The sequence below is a fragment of the Aythya marila genome, assembly GCF_965140915.1.
Source record: "Aythya marila genome assembly, chromosome: 7".
NCBI classification, from domain to species: domain Eukaryota; kingdom Metazoa; phylum Chordata; class Aves; order Anseriformes; family Anatidae; genus Aythya; species Aythya marila.
Window position 1 is genome coordinate 29224339 of NC_139048.1, and position 23938 is coordinate 29248276.

Genomic DNA, 23938 nt, shown 5'->3' on the forward strand with positions numbered 1-23938 from the left:
CCTGAGAGACTCAGAGTCAAAAGTCCATGCCCAACTTCTGCGAGGACCTCCATCTACTTAACCTAAATCCCACATGATTCTCTGATCATGGGATTGGCCTATTTTCCTCGTTGCCAGAGTAATAATAATCCCACAACAAGCGCAGCAGTTTAATGAACCTTTTCCCCCTCTTTTTTCCTTACTTTTTTTTTTTTTTTTCTTCAAATAAAAGAAGCCCCCAAAGACAAAGGAGAAATGAACAATTACTGCCACTTTTCCAACTCTAGGCATTCTTCTTCATCAGTTCAAGAATTTCTTTGTATACTTGCTCATATGCTTGCATACCCCAAAGGAAATCAAAGTGGACAAATTCAGGAATATACTTCTTGTACACCATGTTGGTTATACGAGGCAGTGTTATATTTACATCTTCAGGGGCTGAAATCCAGTCCCTGCCGCCATACCATGCAGCAAGTGGTGTTTTCATATTTTCCAGCTCATAGAAAGGAGGTGTGCTCTGGAAGATAAATAATATTACTTGAGAAAGAAAAGCCTGTGAAGTCACAGACAATTTGAAGATACAAAGTGTTCTTATTGCTGCTTGGAATTTCTTGCCTATCTGGAGAAATGGCCCAGAAAATATCACTGCAGATCTTGACTATGTCTTGGACTCCCACGCATCTCACCAGAGAGACGAAAAATCACCAATGAATGATATCACACATCACACAATTCTTCTTTATAAGAAAGGTACAATCCCATATGACAAGGTAAATTCCATAAATCCCATAAAATTCAGTCTCAGTCACAGCAATATTTTCATTGTCATTTGCTTTTCCTTCCTTCCTTCCTTCCTTCCTTCCTTCCTTCCTTCCTTCCTTCCTTCCTTCCTTCCTTCCTTCCTTCCTTCCTTCCTTCCTTCCTTCCTTCCTTCCTTCCTTCCTTTCTTTCTTTCTTTCTTTCTTTCTTTCTTTCTTTCTTTCTTTCTTTCTTTCTTTCTTTCTTTCTTTCTTTCTTTCTTTCTTTCTTTCTTTCTTTCCTTTCTTTCCTTTCTTTCTTTCTTTCTTTCTTTCTTTCTTTCTTTCTTTCTTTCTTTCTTTCTTTCTTTCTTTCTTTCTTTCTTTCTTTCTTTCTTTCTTTCTATTGACAAATGAGAATGAATTTCTCTTACCTGGTTATAATGAAGCACATTGTCGCTGCCATAATCATAATATTTGAATTCCCCTGTTTGATAGAGCTAGAAGAGGAGAGCTATGTTTATTTTCCATGCATTGCATGAGACCATGAGAAAGATAAAAGCAGGTGAGGAAGGGTGGATAGATGATTTACTCCTGCATAGCTTCAAATATCAGTGAGAAGCTATTTTTGACTGCATATTGTATTAATAGCAGAAAAGATAGCCAAATTAAGCATGCTGATGCCCTAGAAATTACGTATTTCATTTCTCAATGGTAATAAACTGATTGAAACTGAACAGAAATGCTTTAGGAAGGTTTTGCACTGAAGCACTGGGTGTGCCATCATTTCAAATGTGAGCAGGGGACCAGAGTTCACTTTCCTCTGGGATGGAAGTATGAGCTGTGTTCCAGTTTGTATTTTCCTGTCATGCTTCTGCTGTCACACAAGATGCTTCGTTTTCACTTAATTAGTCCGACCAACACTTGATATCAACAGGAATCAACGGTTGCAGAAGGAGGACATTCCACCAGCTCTGTGCAATAAGCTCCCTGCTCCTTGGAGGAGGTTCAGCAGCTGGTGCCCAGTGCTGGGGCTTGCTGCCAGCCATCAGAGGGAACAACTGCATGGTGGAGGTTGCCAGGGGACCCCACTGCTCCCTCCTGCCACCAGGGCTCGAGGATGCTGCTTGTTGTGTGTGATATTGTCATTCACAAGGAGAGCTCGACTCCTAGGAAGATTTCAGTATGGCCTGTAAGTTCCCTCGGCATTGCTCATGGTCTTCCTCTCTCCTCTCTTGTGTGACTGGTAAGCTGCAGAGCATAGATGCCTGGAGGCTGAAGCCCCAGAAACACACAGTGCACCTAACACACATCCAAGAGCTATTCTCAAAAAAAGGCACATGTCATTAACTCTGGGCAAGTTTCCTTTGTCTGTCATAGTCCATGGCTACAACAGAAGTTGTGCATGTTTTCAATGATTAATTGTTTTGGATACTGGATCTATTGGCCCTCATCTATTAGCCTTCACTCTAATATCTCTTGTTCTGATTTATTACTAGTTTTTCCTTCCTTCTCCATCTCCTAGCAGCTCTAAAGTCTTCTGGTCATCTTTTGTTGAAAGTTGCAGCCAAAAGAACTGCATCTGCACAACTATTTCATGCCAAATTTCCCCTTTCTCTCATAGAGCTCTGCAGGGAAAGTAATGGAGGATTATACCTAAGTAATGAAAAGAGGTCCTTGGCAGCTTAGAGAGAAGAATATGGTTCCTGGTTGCATGCTATCTTATTCTATATCAGGAAATATTACCTGGCGCCAATGTAACATGTTTTTTAGGGATGTTGAATCAGGGTAGCGAGACAAGTAGACATCTATGCGGCTCTGGAAGAAACCATGGAGATATTTATTCTCTGCACTGGGGGAAATCCCATTAGAAATACATTTAATCCTGTTCAGTAGCAATACAATGTCTTTGATTCACACAGGCTAGCTGGGGCTCTCATTTGCACAAACTGCTTCATCTTATCTCTTTGAAGGCAAGACTCAGCCCCATGTCATGCAAACCCACACTGCAGACAGACAGTGGCATGAAGGGTGCTGTAGAGATGCCTTCGGTAAGCCTGGCAATTTTCATGGGATGCTGGGTCAGATTACTTCAAATCAAAGTAAAACTGTATCTTGTGCTCAGGACCCTGTTGCAAAGACAATGTGCAACACATCACAGTAGTTCTACACATTATTTCTAAAGCATTCCCTCCTTGGAAAATTAAGGAATAACACCATCAATTTCTTTGAGAAATAGTGGCCTAGCTCTGACTCTATCCATGACCAACCTAGGTACCTCCATTGACCTGTCACTGATTTTACTTGCAGGAGCCAATTGTGACAGGATCTGGTTCTGAGGAAATGGCCCTTCCCCACATGAAGCTGTGAGGGGTCTCCATCCTTGGGGACAGCCTCAGCTCACCTGGACACAGCAATGAGCAACCTGGGTTGCTGCAGTGCTGGCCCTGTTGGGCGCAGATTTCTCGGTGAATGAAAGATGCAAAAGGCAGGTGAAGGCAGCTATCTGATGGTGCTGCTTTACTTGGCTTTGAGGCACTACATGTGTCAAGTCTTGGAGTATTTTAGGTGACTTAAGAGTCACGGGGTCCCAGAACGTTTCACACAATCTCTGCACTGAGGGGTCTGCCATGCAGGTGGCCAGCCCCACAGCCTGCCCCACTTCTGACAGCCAGTGAAAGCAGGATACCGTGCTTTCCCTGACACTGCACAGTCAAATCAGGCTTAAACAGTCAGAAACTGGATCACCTAACAAGTAATCTGTAGCATACATACCACATTTAAGCTGTTGGTAAACCCACCAGGCAAGTAAAGGACCAAAGAGCAAAAGCTTTTAAAGAATGTGTAGCTGCACAGACGGGAAGTCACTTGCTGCAAAATCTCGCCCTTATCGAAGACCAGTATGTGTCCTAAAATGAACTACAAAATGCAAAAGCATCAATCAGCATGGTTCACAATGCTTCAGCAGCATGCAGAGGAGAGCTCACAAAGCCAGAACAACCCTCAGAAGATGTTGGCTACCAAAGATGGGGACCAGGACTCACATTGTGTAGCTGATGCTGGCATGGGCACACTCTGTGTGGCCATGTAGGTCAGGAAAATGGGGAGCAAGGCTCTGTCTACTGGGACATCTACAACCACCTGAACTTGCTGTGCATCTGCCCTGGATTGGCAGCTGCAAGCACGCTGTGCCACTAGGATGTGACATGGAGGTGGCTGTCAGCAGTGAATCCCTACGCCCCCAAGCCTGCTGTGTGAGCTTGGCAGGAGGTGAGTCAGCAGCTCCATCCCTGCCCTTTGGAAGGGCCCACACTCCTATTTCTCTTCCAGATGTTCCGCCAGCAATCTGTTCACCCCTGGAAGTTGCTGTCTGCATTCCCACAACTTTGCTGTGCTTTGTAATTTGTCCTTTTCCAAAAAGATCAGGGCCCTGGAAGAGCTAGGATCTTTCCTAGAAGAAGTTTCGTCTAGAAGGAAGGACTCAGATACAATATCTAGAAATAACTCTTCTCTGGTTAGGACTGGGCAGCATGATGCTTTACATGGTTTAATGCTCCCCAGTTTCAAGACTACAATTACAAATGTACCCTGCTCAATGCAAAAGGCACACAGAGAGCAGGGAAATGGAAGCGACTTTCACCTTCCCCTCTCAGTTCATATGTTTCAGGGCAAACCTTCCTTTTGGTAGGACCTTTCTCAAGTGCTAAACCAAGGACTGACCAACAGGAAAACCAGGAAACCAGGTGAGTGTGTGGCGAGAACCTACCTTAACGAGACCCTCAGGAAGGTCAAACACTCTGACCAAGGGTGACTTCATGTTTGAGCTTGTGGTGATAGGAGCCAACGCGAAAAACATCTTGATTTTGCGATCCAGCTCAGGAATGGAAGAAAATGCGATGAAACCTATTGGAGTGAGAAGAAATCAGACCCTGCCCTGCTATTTATGTGTGAGTTTTCGCTCCCTGATGCATGTGGCCATTGGAAGAGTCCCTAGAAAGTGCTCTAACACGCAAGAACAAGTGCATGTTGGTGACCTGACCTGGACCTTTTGCTGCTGATGCATTTCAGCTCCCAGCTAGAATGTTGAGACCAGCTGCAGCTCCCACAAGCCCTTCTTCAGGCTCTGGCAACAGCAGGATTAATCAAAAACCAATGCTGCAACAGTTTTTGGACCACCACTGCTCAAATATAATATAAACCTATACACAAATATAATACATATATAATAGACTTATACACGGGGTGCACAGCCAACCTGATCCTGATGCCGTCATAAGTACCTGTGGTGGTGCCTTGAGAGTAAGCCACATAGTATAACTGCTCCTGTCCTGTTTTCTGCAAAATATAGTTGATTGTTGCTGGAAGGTCATACATGGCCATTTCATGAAAGCTGCAACAGAGATGGGCATGTAACTAAACTATTAGAATGATGAGAGTAATAGGCATGCCATGACAAGTTTTTCCACGTAGTATTTCCACCAGCACATATGCAGGATCTGTGCTGCCACCTCTGAGTGGCAAAGTTTATTTGTTATTTGTCCCCATAAAAGATTAGTACATTTTCTCTGGAATGTGCCATCTGCTCCTATCATCTGGAGAAGCCCCAGCTGCATGAACACTTTTGAGAATGAATGTGTTTGCAGCAAAAGGCTAAATTAGGGAAAGACTATTTGGGTAGAGCTATTTTTGCTAGGTCTCTAGCAGATACGGGCACGCCGGTCATGTCTTGGTAGTGAAAGTAAACTTTATGCCCAATGGCAGCTTGTGCAATTGCGCTGGTGGAGCCACTTCTCCAGTCTAAGGAAACTGCAGGGCCAGGGCTAGAAGCCCAACACAGTACCAGATACCTGCTTACTCTTCTGAAAGCACTCCTGGGCAGATCTAATGGCATTTCTGTAGCTTCATTGAAAATACCTGTAAGCTGAGTATTTCTCGTTGTGATATTCAAACTCTTTGTGTTTGCGCGACCAGCTGTTCCCCCTGCTGTTTCCTATCCAGACATCATAGCCAGCATCTGCGAGGATGAAGCCCAGGCTGCTGTTGGGCAGGTTAGTAACCCAGTTACTGCCCTCCAACACTAGGCCATGCTGCAGGAGCACTGCAGGCTTTGGAGCTGAAGAAAGAAGAAAAGGGTCATTTTCTCCAACATAACTTTCTATTCATACTTCCGATACTGTTTTGTCAGCACCCCACTGGAGAATTGTCTACAGTGTAGGGAGAATAATTTGCCTGTGACCTTCAGCCTCTTTGGCGATGTGTTTTTGGTGAATGTGTCGGCTCTTTGGTAATCCCAGGGCAGAGAAAACCGATAAAATGAAGCTGAAAAAAAAAGGTGGGACTCCACACTGAATGCAGCATGGTAAATTACGCCCTCAGGAAGAAAGAAACCATGCCCCATGTCTGTCTGGACACTGAATGTGCCCACTGTATGGAGATCACCCTCCTCCTTGTGCCTTTTGTTTGGCTCAGTGTCTGACCAGGAGACACCAAAAACCCAGCATAGTCTAGGCTTTGTGTCTATCTCTCACAGCACAGTCCCATCACAAGAGACACAGGTACTTGAGGTGGCCAGAAGCATCTCCTCCACCTATTTCTGCCCACTTCAATCCGTATGGGCAAATTCCAGCACCCCAGAAAAAAATATATATATATGTTTTTTTGACACAGCACCAAAAAGCATGAACTGCCATAGGAAAAGAGTAGAAGAGAGCATAGAAAGATTCAATTTGGAAAGGACTGCTCCAATTCCCTGGTCAAAGCCGGTCCAACTTCACGGCCACAATAGGCCATCATAGGGATATCTGAATTCAAACAGAAAGTCTACCACAGGCTGCAGCTATGAAAAGATTCATATAAAAGTCCTCTCTCCTCTCCTCTCCTCTCCTCTCCTCTCCTCTCCTCTCCTCTCCTCTCCTCTCCTCTCCTCTCCTCTCCTCTCCTCTCCTCTCCTCTCCTCTCCTCTCCTCTCCTCTCCTCTCCTCTCCTCTCCTCTCCTCTCCTCTCCTCTCCTCTCCTCTCCTCTCCTCTCCTCTCCTCTCCTCTCCTCTCCTCTCCTCTCCTCTCCTCTCCTCTCCTCTCCTCTCCTCTCCTCTCCTCTCCTCTCCTCTCCTCTCCTCTCCTCTCCTCTCCTTTTTTTTCTTTGTCTTCTCTTTGTTATGTTATTTTCTAGACCCTCACTGTAAGATGACAAAGTAACCCTACACTCACTTACACTGACTTACACCCATCTGCCATGTTCATATGTCAGTCCTCCCATTTCCCAGGAGACTGACACCCTGCCCAGAGTGGGGAATCATCCCTTCCCTTTGAAACAATAGCTCAAGTCAGGAGCAGAAAGCAGTCAAAATGGAGAGATGGCATTGGACTGGATACGTGGTTTATTTTTGGTAATAAATGGCTCTTAGCTGTTCTACAAAGAATACCTTTACCAGGTTCATGGGTCCATATTCCAGCTTCCCTTGTACTTTAGTTCATGGGTTTGTCTGGCTTTGGACTGGAGTAAAGTCTGGGGACAGATTTCTTTGCCTCATTCATTTTCCTTATCTTTCCCCTCCTCTTTTGGGTAGATCCTCCTGGAACAACAGGGTTGGCACGGTGGGCACCTGCATTTCTTCTGTTCCAAGGCTAATCCGACAGGGAAGGATACCTATCTGAGGACCCACCCATGTTGAGGCAGACCTTCCCATAGACTCCTCCAGCCCAGCAAAGTTTTCAGGGCCCCAGGACCCAGAAGACCTTCCTGTGGCACTTACGGACACAAAACATGCTGGAACCTTGTGTCTCTGCTTCATGGGAGGTGCTTGAACTCCCCAAGTTGTCTCTACCATGAGGAATCCTCTGTATGGTGAGGTAATAACCATCATCTGTCACAATTTCATGCTCTTCATAGGGGTACCCGTGGTAGCTAATGATTTCACCCTGCAGGACAGGAGGGATGACATGGGACAGGTCTGAAGGGAGGTGGGGGTTCTCCGTACTGGAGAGATGCCACATCAAGCCCCGGCCACCCTGTCCCAGATCTGGTTACTCCTGCTGTCAGCAGGAGGGTGGTGTAGGGACCTCCCTATGTCTTCTCACCAATGCTGTGGAGATACCATGACTTCAGCTAACAGTTTTGGCAGGTGTGAGTTTCTCTCACTCAGGTCTAGTAAAGAAAGGTCCAGGGCTGATTTTTATTTTGCAATCAATGCCTATGAAGAGCTAGGCAGCAATGAGAGTGAAGCTCCAAGCCTGAGACAGCTGTCTGGACCAAACCAGTTGACCCAGACCGGACTGCCCATAAATGCCAGCTGTAAATCTGTGTGTATATATACACAGGTAGACAAAAGGTCTAATAAACCTCTGGCACCAAACTCTGGTAAAAATACACATGCAGAGACCATGGGTCCTATCTAGACTGTGACAGTATATACCTTACATATACAACATTTGACCATTTTAGGGGCTGGCACATCAAGAAAAGAGCAGAGAGAAGGCAGGACTTACAACATCCATGAACACCTTGGGGCTTGCATTGCACTTTTCAGTGCTGCAGATGAAACAAGCAATGGTGATGAACAGCCACATCATGGTTCTCTGAAAAACAGTGTCAATATAATGAGAGTAAGAGACATTGATCTTGCTGACACAGGAGACAGGAATGGCATTTGACATGTGCTATACTTTTATTAGTAGATTAATCTGACCACCCAACAGGTGAAACAATTTTAAAGTTGAAATCATACAATTTGTTTTAAGAAATGCTCATTTTGCTTATCTTGTACAATGTCAGGGTCCAAACTCCATCACATTTTAATCACACGTTCTCCATCAGAGCCTCGTATTTTGAAAAAGTATTTGCATGCACATACACGTATACATCTGTACCCACCTAAGCATTCTTGGTCTTTGAAGAGAGGATTACAGACTATTCATTTTAAACGATGTTTCAGATAGTCAAAACAATAGATTATTTGGTTAAACTTGCTGAACTAGTCAGAAGCAAATCACTCAATTTTAAATTTTAGGATAATGGAGGTTTTGTTTATAACACTTTTGGTTGGGCTCTCTTTATGGCTGGAGGTAAGACTGTAGAAACCTTAGGACACTTTGGATTTGTTTGCAAACCAGCATGATGAACTGTCCCAGGAGACCTGCTCTTCTCCCTGATGGCACAAATGCTGTACCAAGACTTCAGACATTCTAAGGAGCCCGCATGGGGGGTCCCACTGCTCCTGCACGTGTATGGCTTTCACAGCACAGGCATCAAGTCTGCATGGTCAGAGCTGGAAAGGATCTCAGATCATGCTGTGGTCACACTGAGGCAGCATGGAGACCAGCTGATGAACCTGGTCGAAGGCCCACTGCAATCCACCCCACTGTCTCCCTGCAAAATATCTTGCTGGCCAAGGAAAGGAGGAGAGCGAGCAGGTTTCCATAATCTCTAACTGGCTTTCCTTGCTGCAGGAGGTGGTTGCACAGTGGGGAAGAAGGCCACCTACTCCCTTTGCTGTCTCTGCAGCAGATATGGTCAGGATCACACCAGCACTGCTGTGCTGGTGGAGGGGGTATTTGGAGGTCTTTTGCCCATGTCCTACTCACAGCAGGGCTATCACCAGCACTGGGTCCTGGTGATTGTGGCATGGCCCAGCCAATGGAGACCCCCCACCTTCCCAGGGACCTCCCTGCTCTGGGGGAGAAGGGTTCCCTGCATCCAACCTGCATTGCCTGTGGCAGCTGGGGTCAGCCACAGGCAGCTGCAGGGCCTTTCTCACCACACTCATGAGGAGGGCAGGGCCACCAGGACCAGCAGGCAGAGGAGGGAGGGAGGCTCAGCAGGGCAGCAGCTGTGTGTGCTCCTGATGGCTCCACTCCCCAAGATGCCTGGGTCTGTCTTGTTGCTTTGTATTGAAAAGCAAAGCAAGGGGAGACAGAAAGAGACAGAAAGCATTTTTCATGGTGCAACATCATGGGAATAGCATGCAATTTCAAGGGAAGAGCACCAGCAGCACGTTTCTGACTTCTGAGCATCCCCACCATCCCTCCCTTGAGCAGAAAACAACTGTTCTGTTTCCCCCCCCATCCGCCGGGCTCTTCAGCTCACTGCACCTCTCTCCTGATGCCCACACGGATGCAGTTCAAGTGCAGAAGGAGGAAGGGTTACCTGTCAGCTCGTCTGCCGCAGCAGGGCAGGTGTCTTTCTCCCAGGATCTGCTGAGCAGGAGGGAGCGGAGCGTGCTCTCTGTGCTGCACTCTCCCCACACACATCGGGCTGTTATCCCTCTCCTCCGTGCACCTGGCAGTGACGCAGGTCACCACTCCCCCTAATCCCTTCTCCCACTAATGTGCAACTTACCCAAGGACTGGAATCGCTCCAAAAGGAGACACCCTTCCTACCCAGGCTCACGTCAGAGTATTACCCAGAAGAGGAGAGAGACATGGTGAATCGGACATTCCCACCTAATACAGTGCAGTGTGATCTGACATTGCTCATGGCCTCCATGGGGCCAGTATGCTGCTGCCAAACTGCTCCCTGCCTGTAACGGGTGGAAGGGGCTGGGGATGAAGCTGCCTTGCGCTCCCATGGGAGCAGTTTCATCAGGAGGACATGCCCTTTCTCACATAGCATGTGGGATGCCTGCTGGGAGCACTGCATGAGGTGACTTTCTCTGCTGGGTGTGCATGGCCACCCCCACCTGCGTGGTTACCTCCATGTGTCGGCGTGCACTTAACGTGGCCCCTGTTAGGCGATGTGAGCCGGCCCTGTGTGCCTCCTGTGGGCTGTACTGCTTCACAGCTGTCAGTGTCCTCAGTCTACTGCTGCCAGGGAGGCTCTGCAGAGCTGACAAAGGCTGGCAGGGGCCGTGGGTGGATTTTTGGCAGCACTGCCTTCCAAACCAGCGCTCCACCCCTTGCCAAACTGCCTACACACTTGCATATTGCAACAACCCAGCTTAGAGGGAGCAGTGTGATCTGGGGTCTGACTCCTGTTGTCCTTCCTGATGTTAATATCTGCTAGATTTGGTCAAGCAGAGCTTGTTAAAAGACAAACAGGAGCTCTTTGGGAAGCCTAGACAAGCCCACCTCAATCCAAAACTGTAATGACTGGTTTTCACTAATGACTAGCTTAAGGCAGGGCCAAAAGCTCTCTCAGCCACACCTCTCATGAGCAGTGACTCAGCACAGAGCCTGATTTTTCCCCTACGGGGAGAGGAGGAAAGGCAGAAAAGCAGGATCAAGTATGTTGACAACAAACCACTCCTCCTGCCCCCCAGCATATATTAACACCAATGAAACTCACCTTTCTTTGGGGGAGAGGCCTTCAGAGAGTCTCCTGATCTAGCCATGGCTACTCCTGGTCCCATGCACCAAGTCTAGGTCTGTGTTACTTCCCATACTACTTTCCATATTACTTGAGCTTGATGGAAAGAGAGCAGAACAGGAGCTAAGCCTTCACCAAGTTGTTCCCAGTGACCTCAGACCTCAGCGCACTCTTGTGTGGGATGGGGACTTTCCAGAGAGGTCCCAGCACATCTGCTGAGGCTTGCTATGCCACCAGGATGGAGTCGTGTCCCCTGGGTCCCTTCTGCACCAGTCCCAGCCCATATCTCACTACTGCCATCTCTGCAGCCCCATGAGTATTCCCTCCCTCTCCTCAAGCACTGATAAAATCAATCTGGAAGGCCTCCAGAATGACCTCAATCAGCCCTGAATTATTGCATAGACTATTAAGGTGTGAACAAGCCAGTAAAATCAGCCCCATTCAGATCTCCTGAAGCACTGACACTTGCACCTCCTGAAGTACTGACATAAGCACCTTGATCTGACATGCTTGTAGATATTTGGATTACTGCCCTTTCCTTTCTCCTAAAAATGTTACTTTATTTTTCCTACTGGCTGCATTTGTTATCGGAGAAATAATACGTTTCTCTCATCTGTCCAAACAAAGAAGAACAGCAATTAAAAAAAAAAAATCAATTTACAAAATTAAAATAAAAATAAAGAATTCTGAGCTGAAAAGCCAGGCTTACCTCATAGGTTTTAAAAATTATTTTATATTCCTCTTGCAACAACAAATGCCCAGCAAAGGGAAGAGAGAAGAGGATATTACTTGAAAGCAACCACAAATCAAACTGCTGGACTGCTTTATCATTTGTGCTGCTGGTAGGTATCAAATCCCAGCAGGACTAGTGTAAGTTGGCCTGAGTAAAGGTAGCAAATTTCCAACACACGCGGGTTTTGTCTGCCCATAGAGCAGGGGAATATGACTTCTGTCTGGCTGAGAACCAGTGAACCAGAGCAAGAGTCACTGAACTAGTAGGAGAAAGTTCCTCTACCTTGTGGGCACTTGGGGTTCAAGGAATCATCTGAAGCTGCTGCTGATTGCAGTGATAGCCACAGGAAAACATGGAAGTTTTGGACTTGTTTGGGTTCTAAAATGGAATTTTTCAGAGATTTTAAAATATATGTATTCTGAAATCTCTTAAATTTTCTTGAGATTTTTTTTTCCAAACTTTTGAATGTTTTTGTTGTCATTTGAAACTGTGCTTCGAACACAATATTTTGAAACACATATGACCTTTCAGGAAACACCAAAGCCAAATTCTCTGTTAGATAAAACCCAAGTCACATCTATTCGACAGCAATCCTTACAAAGCCTCCTGCTCCTGAAGGGGCTTTCTGCAAAGAAAACCACAACGGGAGCTGGTGCCAGGGCAAGAGAGTTAGGGAAGAGAAGGTCACCAAGCACCCTCCCTACTCATGGACTGCCAACGCCCACCATGCAAGCTGCCACCCACCAGTTGTGCTGCCAAGGGGTGCTCCTGGAAATACTCTTGGGTGGGTGCACAGCCTTGGTGGCACAGGGACCGAGGCTACTTTGCCCCAGTGGCTCCACAGGCCCCAGTCTCCTTGGGCAGTGCTGAGAGCAGACCTCCTCCATAACAGGAGGCCTCCTGCCCAAAGCCTCTTTAATCACTCTTTCCTAAACTGCTCCATGCTATTTGCTCTTTAGCTGGCTGCTCTCTGGTCACATACGCAGACAGGTCTTGGCCTGAGTGCTCTCCACAGGATAGTGATTTCCTAAGGATAAGAGAAATCCTGAGCAGCAGAGGGTGCTGTGAAAGCATTTGTGAGGGAGATGATCCACATGGACTATCTGGATCCACGTGGTGTTTTGGAGACCAGGCCGGGCTCAGAGAGGACATTTGGTGGTTCCCCACAGCCCTGAGGAGACGTGAGGGGTGGCTGGGTGCTGCTCACCCATGGCCACACGGGGCAGAAATTCTGCAGGGATGGAGCCTTCTCTGCTAGGAGGATGGAACAGGCCACTCTTGGTCCAACCCTGCACTTTGATCACAACAACCCCATGCAACACTACAGGCTTGGGGCAGGGTGGCTAGAAACCTGTGCAGAGGAAAAGGACCTGGGGGTGTTGGTCGATGCTCACCTGAACATGCACCAGCAGTGTGCCCAGGTGGCCAAGAAGGCCAACGGCATCCTGGCTTGTGTCAGGAATAGTGCAGCCAGCAGGACCAGGGAGGTGATTGTCCTCCTGTACTCTGCTCTGGTGAGGCCACACCTCAAGTGCTGTGTTCAGCTTTGGGCCCCTCACTACAAGGACATTGAGGCCCTGGAGCGTGTCCAGAGAAGGGCTACAAAGCTGGTGAAGGGCCTGGCCCACAAGTCCTGTGAGGAGCGGCTGAGGGCACTGGGGTTGTTTGGTCTGGAGAAGAGGAGGCTCAGGGGAGACCTCATTGCTCTCTCCAGGTACCTGAAAAAGAGGTGTGGGGAGCTGTGGGTCGGCCTCTTCTCACAGGTAACTAGTGATAGGACTAGAGGGAATGGCCTCAAGTTGCACCAGGGGAGGTTCAGGTTGGAAATTAGGAGGCATTTCTTAGAGAGAGGGATTAGGCATTGGAATGGGTTGCCCAGGGAGGTGGTGGAGTCACCGTCCCTGGGGGCCTTTAAGGAAAAGGTGGACCAGATGATCTTGGAGATAATTTTTTTAATGATTCTCTGATTCTCTGATTATTAACCCTAATGCCACCAGCTACACTTGTGCTGCTTCAGCTTGGTGGGTTGTATGCATTCACTGTGCTCATCACAATGTAGTATGTTCTGCTGTTTTTTCAATAGCACTTAGCAGCAGTGGATGGGCAGGAGCATGGAGGCCTGTGCCCCAGCCTGCAGTCTGGTGAGTTCGGGTATCACTTGGAAGCTCAGTAGAGGTGCAGCAGAGGTTTCTGTGGCAAGCAAGATCTTTATCTGCAAGGATATGGAGCCTGCCTAGCAGCCCTCATCTGTGCTAGACTTTCTGTTGCACAAAGATCTGCTGCTGCAAGACACTTTCTATTTTCTAAGATGAAGATGAGGGCTTGAAGCTGCTTTATTTTAGGAAAGTGAGATGTACTCTTTCAGTGACAGCAGCACAAAACACCATCACCATGTGCTGGAAGACTCTGCAAAGTCTTAATTTATGCTTCAGGCCCTCAGCAACATGCTGCAGCTGTGAAGTTGGCCCTAATGTGAGCTGGGGTCAGTCCACAGACCTCTGGAGTCTGCTGCTACCCAGCACTGCCACTATGCGTTGGTTGACTGCATTTCTTCTCTTTGCAGCTGTGGAGGAGTGAGAGGGGAAGAAAGAAGCCCCTCTATAGTTCCCTCCTTGTTTTCTAGCTGGTTATGAAGCTTTTTGTTGCTCCTTTTGAAGAATATCAGAAGAGGCTTTTCTGTACTTTTGAGTTTAATTTAACAAAAAGCTTGAGTTCAGGCTTTTTCTGGTTTGTTAGCAGCAGAGTGTGAAGTCCACTACTGAAAACAAACAAACAAACAACAAAAAAAAACACAAACAAAAACAGAGCACCTCTGTGTCTGGATTGCTGTCCTCCTTTGTCACCAGAGAGAGAAGCAAGGTTTTGTGCATTTCCATTGCTATATGGCTAACCTCCATCATCCACTCCCTCTGAAGCTATTTTGTAAAGCATTGCAGGATGGCAGCCGGGCAGAAGCATGGCATTAACTTCAAGGACTGACTGATGCTGGGCTGCAGAGTGGTGGAGCAACTTCCTGAGTGTCCTCAGGTCCATCCATATTTTTCAGCACTTTCTTGGTGAGGGAAAGCACACCTTGACTTTGGCTTTGCTTTTGTTGATTAATGGCCATGCACATGCTGTTTGTCTGCTCACCATCCTCTGAGCCAAAAGCTAGTCTTACTCCCCAATGATGTTCACACTCTGCATCCTTTTATAGCTTGGCTTCACTATAAAACACAGGTCTGTCTTTATGTGAGGGGCAGCTCAAGGAGAAAGGGTTTCTGGACACAGCCTGCTGGAGAACAAAAGGGTCAATCCTGTTCCTGAGATCTGTGGGGACCACAGTCCCACAAGCAACACATTGAGGGGCCACAGCAGGGTTGCCCCTGCTTATATAAAACATGTCCTCTCTCTTCAGGGGAGCAGCAAGGCTGGGGGAAGCCTCATCCGCACCTGGGAGCCACCAAGCCTGTCCATAAAATAAGGCTGGATTAGTATCACACCCTCAAGCCATGGTGGTGGGGAAGGCTGCCACGTCACATCTGCTGGTGGAGGTTGCTTCCAATGCTGGAGGTGCTGGGGAGATGGCTCTGTTCTGGAACAAGGCTGGGAGCTGGGTTTGACTGAATGTTTTGGTCTTTGAACAGCAACCAAATGCAAAAGCCGTTTTTAGCCCGTCGGTATGTAGCAGGCAAGGTAATTCCTAGACTTGGGCTCTTCTCATTGCTTCTGACATCTGCCTGAGAGGGAGCTGTGCTCCTGCTGATGGTCCTCAGGTGTTGTTCTTCATGCCCCAGCCACAGTCCTGCATCTCAGAACCATTCCCAGTGGTCCAAACCCAATTCATATGCACCGAGGATGAGTTTTTGTTGTTGTTGTTGTTGTTGTTGTTGTTGTTGTTGTTTTGTTTTGTTTTCCAGCAGAAAACAGCATGAAGTGCCATCCACAGCTGCCTTCTCACAATCTGTTGGGTGGCACACAGATTGAAGCAGTGTTAATGAACCCTAGATAAAGGGACTCCAAACACAATTTTGCTACAGGGCTCACAGCCTCCTGGAAGAGCAAGCCATGGCTGGCTGGTTTGAAAAGGAGACAAACTGCTTGTTTGTCATGTGCCAAAAGCCTTGGGGTCCCCATGGAGCAAGGGAGGGCTGTGAAGGGCTCTGGAAGCAGGGGGAGAGATCCATGGGCATCATGAGAGAGGCTGGTCTCATCATGGTCTTAGCTGTGCCATGGCCATGGTCTGAGCTGCCCAAGGACCAGGAACTGGGGCAGCTTTCTGGGGCCTGAAGTTCCCAGGGTTCCCAGAGGCCCTTCTCAATGGCCAAGCTGCCAAGAGCAGCTGGTTTCTGTAGGTGAAAGCTACTGGTAGTTCCTTGCCAGCATCTTGCTTGAACGCTTAACTGATGATCCATCAAAGATGTCAAGTTACTGTGACCTCCTCTTTCTTGGATGACACTCTTGTTCCTGGAACAAAATAAGGAAACAACCTGTGGACCTGGTGCTACAGCATCTTACTGGGATAGACAGGTTGTGATGGTCCCTTGCTCGACCAGTGGGTTGGTGAAAAGGGCCTCCCTGCCCTGTGCAGGAGACTTCTGGAGACATCTGAAGGTTTGGCTTTGGGCTGAAGTGCAGCCAGTGTCACCTGCTCTAGCTGTAGGAAGGCTGAGTTATAGGAGCAGTGCTGGAGGCAAGCATGCCCAGAGGTCTCTGCATTACTACTGGGTCCCTGTGTGCTGTGATGAGCTCTTGAAAAGCTTCATCATGCATAATGAAGCATGGTCCATGCACAGAAGACATGAGATTCTGGAATGATGCCTTCAGTGATGTCAAAATTGGGTCTCAGCAGACATAGACACCTCAATGTAGCTGCTGGGCAGATGTGGAGTGGTGAGGTCTTTTGAACTACCTAAAACACCACTGGACGTTGGAGGGTTTGCAGAGCCACATGCAGACACACCCAGCATTACTCATGTTACATGAAGGAAGTCATGCCTGCAATTTATGAAGTAAGGAGATAAAACTTTATGTTGTCTCAGCACCAAGTACTTCAAACTTCATGGGCACAATTGGGGCACTACATGAGGCCTTGTAGCTGCAGAAGAGCTCAGGAGAAGAGCCAAATATGACACCCAAGAAGTTAATGCATCCACTTTGACCTCAAAGCCCTTCCTTCCTTTGCTTCACTTCATCAGGCTGCTCAGAGATAAAGCAGCATCCCTGGTTCTGTCCTTCTGGATGATGCCTGGATGGGGAATGGTGAGTCTAGAGGACAGCCAGACATTTCTGCTGAGCAGGAGGAGCCTGGGGAGTTCTGGTGCTCAGATACACGCCTTGCTTCATGTAGGGAGCTGCTGCAGGACTCTGCTTCATGGAGCTGGGTGGCTCAGCGCAGCAGTCCTGGCTGCCCAGTACTGTCCCCACCTTGTAAAGCTCCTGACCCTGTGGGGTTAGTCCCACCAAAGCCTCCACTCAGGAGGCTTCCTCATCAACAGTCTTCTGTGGTCCAGCTGTGAGTGTGTCAATCATGAGGTGCGACATTTCTCCTGCTGCTCTTTGCTCTTCCTGATACAGATGTGGGTTAAGTTAGACAGACCCTAGGAGGTCTCTGGTCTCTACCTAGTCTCAAACAAGGGCAATTCTCCAGCCAGACCAGTCTGTTATGTACTTTGTCCTGCCTAGTTCAGAGCATCTCCATAGATGGACATCCCACCAACACTCTGGGCACCTGTTCTATTGCTTAATTACACTTACAAGATTTTTTTTCCTAGACATCTGCCACATTGCTAGACCTTTCACCAACTGTTGATCTTACTCTGCAGGTCACTGAATAAGAGATGATTTATTATGTTGGCCTTTCTTGGGACAACACTTTAGGAGTGTTGAGACAGGAAATACCATTCATGTAACGCTGTAGGGCCATTAGAAGTCATTAGAATGTCTGCTCCATACATAAGCAGCTTGCCCCAAATGGGAAGCTGTTACGAAAGTTTCCTCTTCTTGACAACCAGTAATATTTTGCGTGTCTTCTGCTCTAGCAATTGCATGCCAGTGGCTTTCCCTGCCACTTCTTAACCTTTTACTTGTATTTATGTTCTTTCTTAGATACCTGTGGTTAAGGCTGTCAGTGCAAGGTAACATCATATTGCATAAAAGGAGCCTTGGATCATCAAGTTGATAATGAAATACCTACTTAATTCCATTGTACTTCTCAGCATAGTTTTCACTCTTTTCTTGTATGTGTTTGTAGGTGCTTAAGTTCCTGCAAATATTTTATACTTCTTATACTTCTTTGGGTTTCATTGCATTTTCTTCAGTACCCCAGGTGACTCAAAAACAAAACAACAAACAAATGAAACAAAGAACAAGACAAAATTAAAAAAAAAAAAAAAAAAAAAAAACCAACACACAAAAAACAACTATTTTTGCACTTTATCCTCTCTATGTTCTTCAAAACATTAAATCTTCTCTGTTACATGCTATATCCACCAAAAGCATTGCAGATACTCTGTTTTCCACAACATATTCTGGTTTGCACAAGCCACTGTAGAAGAGTTTGCAGGTAAATGAATGCTGCCGTTTGGATTGCTTGGATTGCGCTATCAGCCCTGGATGTGAGTCCTGACATTTGTTCTCAATAAAATGCCTTGTGAGTGGTTTTAGCTTCCCACTGAGTTACCAAATCAGCCCTCTTCCTCCAGGACCTCAGCTGGGTGTGGGGAAAAGGACCTGTCATTAAACAAATCTCTTACAAAGTGCCACATCCTGCTTTTGCATGTGTGTTTCAATTTAGGAAAACAAACAAAAAATAATCCCAATGGTGAAAACCACAATAAACATAGGTACATCCAAAACAAAGGTATTTCACGCTGACAGAGAAAAATATGCTAAGAAAAAGTGTCCAAAAAGTTAGGAGCACTTTGTGCTTTGTTCTGTCTTCCTCTGTGCTAGATGATCACTACCTGAACTCCTTCAACAAAGGTGACAGTGTCCTTCCAGACCTGTGGATCAGCTTGGTCCATGAAAAACTCAGGAAGGAGATCTCTGTGGTCTGCAGTCATGTCCTCAGAGCAAGCTGGAGCAAGAGCAAAACTTGCTGTTCGGATAGCATTGAACAAACATATCAATCATCAAGGTGGAGATCCTCCTGCTCTATGGGAAAGGGTTGCTCAGTTTCCTAGAGAGGATGGGGGGGGGGGGGGGGGGGGGGTTTGTGCTGGCACCCAGTTTCAACAAGGAATAAGCTTCCATGGTTCCATTGAGTGGAAACTCCAGTCAAAACCAAGCTGCCATTGTATATGTGATATGGTGACATCTTCAGCCAGGACAGGTTGTGGTGTCTATGCTTGTACTTCAAGGGTTCTCCCATATCTTTGCTACCCAACCAGCTATTATTGACTTGGAGATCTCTCATCAGCCTTCACTGAGATACCTGTGTCCTGACCAAGCCTTTCCAGCACTCCCTTGTTGAGGAGGACCCACTGAGGACAACATGGTTCTATGGTCTCTGCCCTCCTGGCTCTGCACCTCAGCACCTGCCCTGTGCACAAAAGCTTTTTCCTACCACTTCTAAGACTTGCTCAACACCCTATGAAGAGGGGGAAGCTGTTATGGTCTTTCTGGGGCTGTGCTCTCCAGGATAGTCTCAGCCTTGTGGATTGCCAGGACAGTCCCCTGCCATGTCCTTCTACTAAAATCTCTGTTCTTGGCAGCTCCTTGTCTCTCATGTAGCATGTATCAGGGCTCCTAGCTGTAGGGAAGAGCAAGCTGCTCAGGCAAACTTGCAGGCAGTGGTTTGCAATAGATCTACCACTTCTTGTCTGGCCACAGAAGTCCAGTTTGCTTTCCAAAGCAATGGCCTCGAATAACCTTCTGATACAAATTTTGCCATTTAACACTCATGAGTCAGAATTCAGAGAAAAGCTTGTGTAGGACAGGAAAGATGAAATGGGAAAAGAGCGGTTGCAGGGTAACTGGAACAAATCAAGGCCTTCAAAAGCCCAGGACTGTGTATCTCTGAGCCAGTACACAAAACATGCTCATCTTTTTGCAGTGAACAGAGCAGAACATGAAAGGGACCTTCTCTGGTCAGAAGGTTTTGGCCCTGGAAATAATGCAGCCTGACTTGGGTATCGAATGGCCATGCTGTGAAATGAGCAGATTCAAATTTAGTCCTATACCGAGCTTTCTTCTAACCCAGATGAGACATTGCAACACAAGCTCTAGACCTGAAGCTCACTGTAAAGGACCTGACCTTCTGGTTGTTCTGTGGAGACGTAACTTTGGCCAAACACAGCTGTTGCTTGTTCAGACCAAGTTGCAATCCCCAGTCAGGCTGGTGGTTCCTAGAACTTGCACAAGCTGCAGGCAGGAGGAACCCTTCTCACTTAATGTATTTGCTGCCATTAAAGACACAACAAAAAAAAACAGTTAAAAAAACAGGGTACATCAGCATGTCCAGGGCAGACATGTCTCCAGCAAGGGCTGGCAGTGGCTGGCAGTAAATGCCCAGGCAGGGTAGTGGCACCGAGGGAAGGCTTTCAAACATCACAGAGACTATTTTCAGCTCTTATTCGACTTCACATAAAATGAAATGAAAAGTCAAATCTGACAGTGACTGGATTTTGCCATGCCAAATGGGTGGGTTGTCTACCAGCCTTGGCCAAAGCAGTTCCCAGAAGAAGACCCATGGTGGTCTCTCCATCTTTGATTCAGAAATAAAGCTGCAGAGTCTGGTGGACAAAGCAGAATGCAACCCTGTTCCCAGCTCAGAGAGCAGAAATGTTCATGCTGGGCAGCTGCTTCTGCACCAGGGAAAGGTCTAAAGGAGGTCTGTGCAGAAGAGGGTGTCCCAACCTCACAGCAAGCTCTTGCGGATCTATTGAATGAAGCAAGGAAGGGAGGTTCTGGGCCATGAACCTCTGGAGCTCCCACACTGACTGTCCTGCTTTCCCCAGCTGTTGGAAAGTGGAAGATGTCCAATATATCAACTATGAGAAAGATGGAAGAAATACCCCAAGGTGGGAACCCAGTGCTGCAATCTTAGTGAGCACTGCATGAGAGAAACACAGTGTAAACCAGGAACCGTTAATGCACTAATTGCTGGCTCAGGGATGACTATCCCTTGTGCCAGTCTGGTTATGCTTGTTTTCCTCCACCTGTTTTTTGCCTGTATGCTGCTCTGCAGTCACACAGGTCCACCTCAGCCAGAGCCATGGCTTCTGGTGACAGTCCTGCTGTGAGTGGGAGGCTGAGCTGTAGATCCCAGAGTTTCTGTCCTGCCACCATTGCTCTCCTGGCAGGAGGAGTGGTGGCAAGGTTAGGAGACGTTTGGTTGTAGGGGCCTGTGAATGCAGAGCTATCACAGAAGGTTGATGGTTGTGCCAGCCCACATGAGATTTGCTTTGCAATTTGGATTTCCATGCAATAAAAGTCAGACTGTCAGTGCTGTGTGAAGCTGGTATTCCTCCTTCCCTGGGTGAGCCTCTGTCTCTTCCCTTTTAACCCAGGCATGGTTGAGTCACCTTCTCTAGGTAATGTGGTTGTCCCTGTGCCTGCTGAGGGCATGCAGAGCTGATATGCATTGCTAGTGAGTGACTGCAACAGAAAAGACAAGTACGAGCAGCTGGTGACCTCTTCCAACCTCAGAGCACATTCATTGCCCTTTGGATTACAGATGAGGTGGCTGGAATATCCATGAAGAGGTATGCCAAAAATGCAATTTCCAATTGCAGGGTACCACAAGGCCTGGGTGTTCCTGATGATGTGATTGTTGCCCAACAGCTCGTTATCTGCCTTCAAGATGTGGTGCTTTGCTACTGCTCCCTGAGGTTTAGGACACTAGTGTCTGACTCACAGGGCTGGAGAGGAAGAGAGGGTGGTGTATTTGGAACAAGATTGGTCTTTCATGTTCTTGATGGACAAGTCCCAGCCTCTCTGTTCCTCTTTATAAGCCAAGACGACCAGTTGTCTTGGTGCCGCTGTCCCTCCCGACTGCACAGACGAGCCTGGAGCAGAAGGTCAGGTTGATCTGTAACATCTACTCTCCTTCTAGCCCAGGCTATTGCTGGAAGAAATGTTCCTGACTGAGTCATAAGGCTTTGTTTATAGCTCTGGCTGTTCATTTCTGCTTCTAGAGACACACATGTCTTTTTAGTGAGCATAATAGTTAAAGTTTCCTTTGTAGAGTCTGCTTTGCCATTCTGCACCTGAAGTCTTTGGGTTTTGTGAGGATGAGCTTTGGTGCTTCCCAGTGAGCTTAGGAGCAATGCAAGTCCCCATGGACTCATGGTCAGACTATTGGGCTCTTGTCAAGTGTGTTGTCATGTCGTGTGTTGTCGTAGGTACTTTGGCTTGGTGCTGGGGGGCAAATGCTCGCAGGACCCACAAATGAGTTGATGGATTCATAACATCCAGGGTCTGAGCCTGGGGGTGCTATCATGTGATGGGGAAGCTCCAAATGAGATGAAGTCCTCTTGCTAGGACTCTTATTCTGGGGTACGAGCAGGGGATGCTCTGCTGCAGCCTGGCTCTGGACTGTGCTGAATTTTTTTTGTGCTAGAGAATTTTCCAGGGTCATGGATGCAACTTGGATAACTTGTGCACTCCCAAGGCTTGGGTGCAGGAAATGGAGACTGTCGTTTTGTGTGGTCTGTATGTTATCTTACCCTATTAATGCTAGCTGAATGTCACAGGTATGTGACTAATCCCTTTCTTTCCTCCTTTGCCACAGAAGCTTTACTCTCTTGAGGTACCAGGACAAGTTGCCCCAATAAATGGCTGAGTGCCAGTGATCTCACTGACATGTGTGGGCTTTGTGGCAGAGCCCATTCCAGGTCTGAGCTATTGAGGTATGCCACCGTAACACCTGGATGACATTGGCATGGGCAGCAGAGCCTTCAGTTATGGTGGTGTCTTCCAAGATATATGGGAAATTTTAGTGCTTCTTCCTGCTGCCAGAGCCCACTGCTCAGGAGCTGGGCAAGGGGGTGGTAGGTGGAGGAAATCCTCATCACAGAATGTTCAGGGTTGTAAGCTGGCCATGAGCCACAGAAACCATAGACCTGTGGCTTGTCCAGCCCAGCCTTGAAAACCAAGGTGTAGAACCTTTCTCCTCTGCTGCCCTGTGTCTCAGGGCAGCCCCCACCTCCCACTTCCTTGTGTCCAGTCTGAAACTCCCTAGGGGCTGTCTGCTCTTTTTGCTCCTCTTTACATCATCTACCTGTTTTCTGGCCAAAGTCAAATCAGTTGGCCAAAAGCAGTACTGTGCTCACAGGTCTTCTGTACCAGAAAGGGACTACTTCTGATGAATACAGAAAAGCAGGTTATTATGGCACAGCATTTCTGAAGCAGCTTTGTTGGTCTTTGACAGATTTGCCATCTCAATATCAATGACTACAGAGAGAACATCATTGTTTAAAGATATGACAAGTGATGTCACAGTACATCAAACTCACCAGACAAGGGATAGGCACTCCTTCACACTCACTGCCAAACTGGGTCACATTTTATTTTTATATATATACACCACAAAATACTGGAATACAAACAATGCTGCCCACCTCAGCTGTTTGCTATGTGGAATGTGCAGCAGGAAAATGCAATTGGTGTGAGAACTCATGGTGAATTTTGTGACAGAACAATAGCGGTGAGAAGCATATTGTTATGACTGGCTTAGGGAGGATGTCTGGCATCTGCTAATTCCTATGCAGGCCAACCTCCTCGGTCCCTTGTAATCCATGCTGCTTGTTGAGGTGGTTATTTCAGTAATGAGTTGTCTCTGATGTCCTCAGGCATGGCCTGCAATGTCTCTCCTGACTCAATGTACACCTGGGCAGGTGAGAACAAGGCCACTGTAATCCATCCCTCCATTTTCCTCTCCCTCCCATTCTTCCTTCAGTCTTGTCCTGAAGTCCTTTGGGCTGCTGTAGTAGCATCTGGAGATGAGCTATCAACCACAATGGTGGTTGCTTTTTTTTTTTTCTTTTTTTTTTTTTTTCTTTCCCACTAAAAAGGTTGTGAGGAATTGGATCAGGCTGCCTGTGGAAGTGGTTGAGTTCCCATCCCTGGAGGTCTTCAAAAACGTGTGGCTGTGGTGCTTAGTTACATCGTTTAACAGTAGACTTGGCAGTGCTATGTTAAAGGTTGGGCTAGATGACCTAAGAGGTCTTCTCCAACCTTAATAATTCTATGATATAAGGCAGGGAC

General features: G+C 47.2%; 2 protein-coding genes across 2 annotated transcripts in view; one reads left to right on the plus strand and one right to left on the minus strand.

Moving 5' to 3' along the window:
* Positions 1 to 23938, plus strand: part of LOC309879884 (lipase member M-like) — a 49317-nt gene that overhangs the window by 20490 nt on the left and 4889 nt on the right. The window lies entirely within an intron of this gene.
* LOC309880142 (lysosomal acid lipase/cholesteryl ester hydrolase-like) lies at positions 263 to 8285 on the minus strand (the record flags this gene model as incomplete). The annotated part of the gene is made up of 9 exons (XM_082764671.1): positions 263 to 496; positions 1151 to 1216; positions 2463 to 2534; positions 3492 to 3635; positions 4483 to 4619; positions 4997 to 5106; positions 5631 to 5829; positions 7469 to 7634; positions 8202 to 8285. The coding sequence occupies 9 exons, from the start codon at positions 8283 to 8285 to the stop codon at positions 263 to 265; spliced, it is 1212 nt and encodes a 403-aa protein (XP_082620797.1).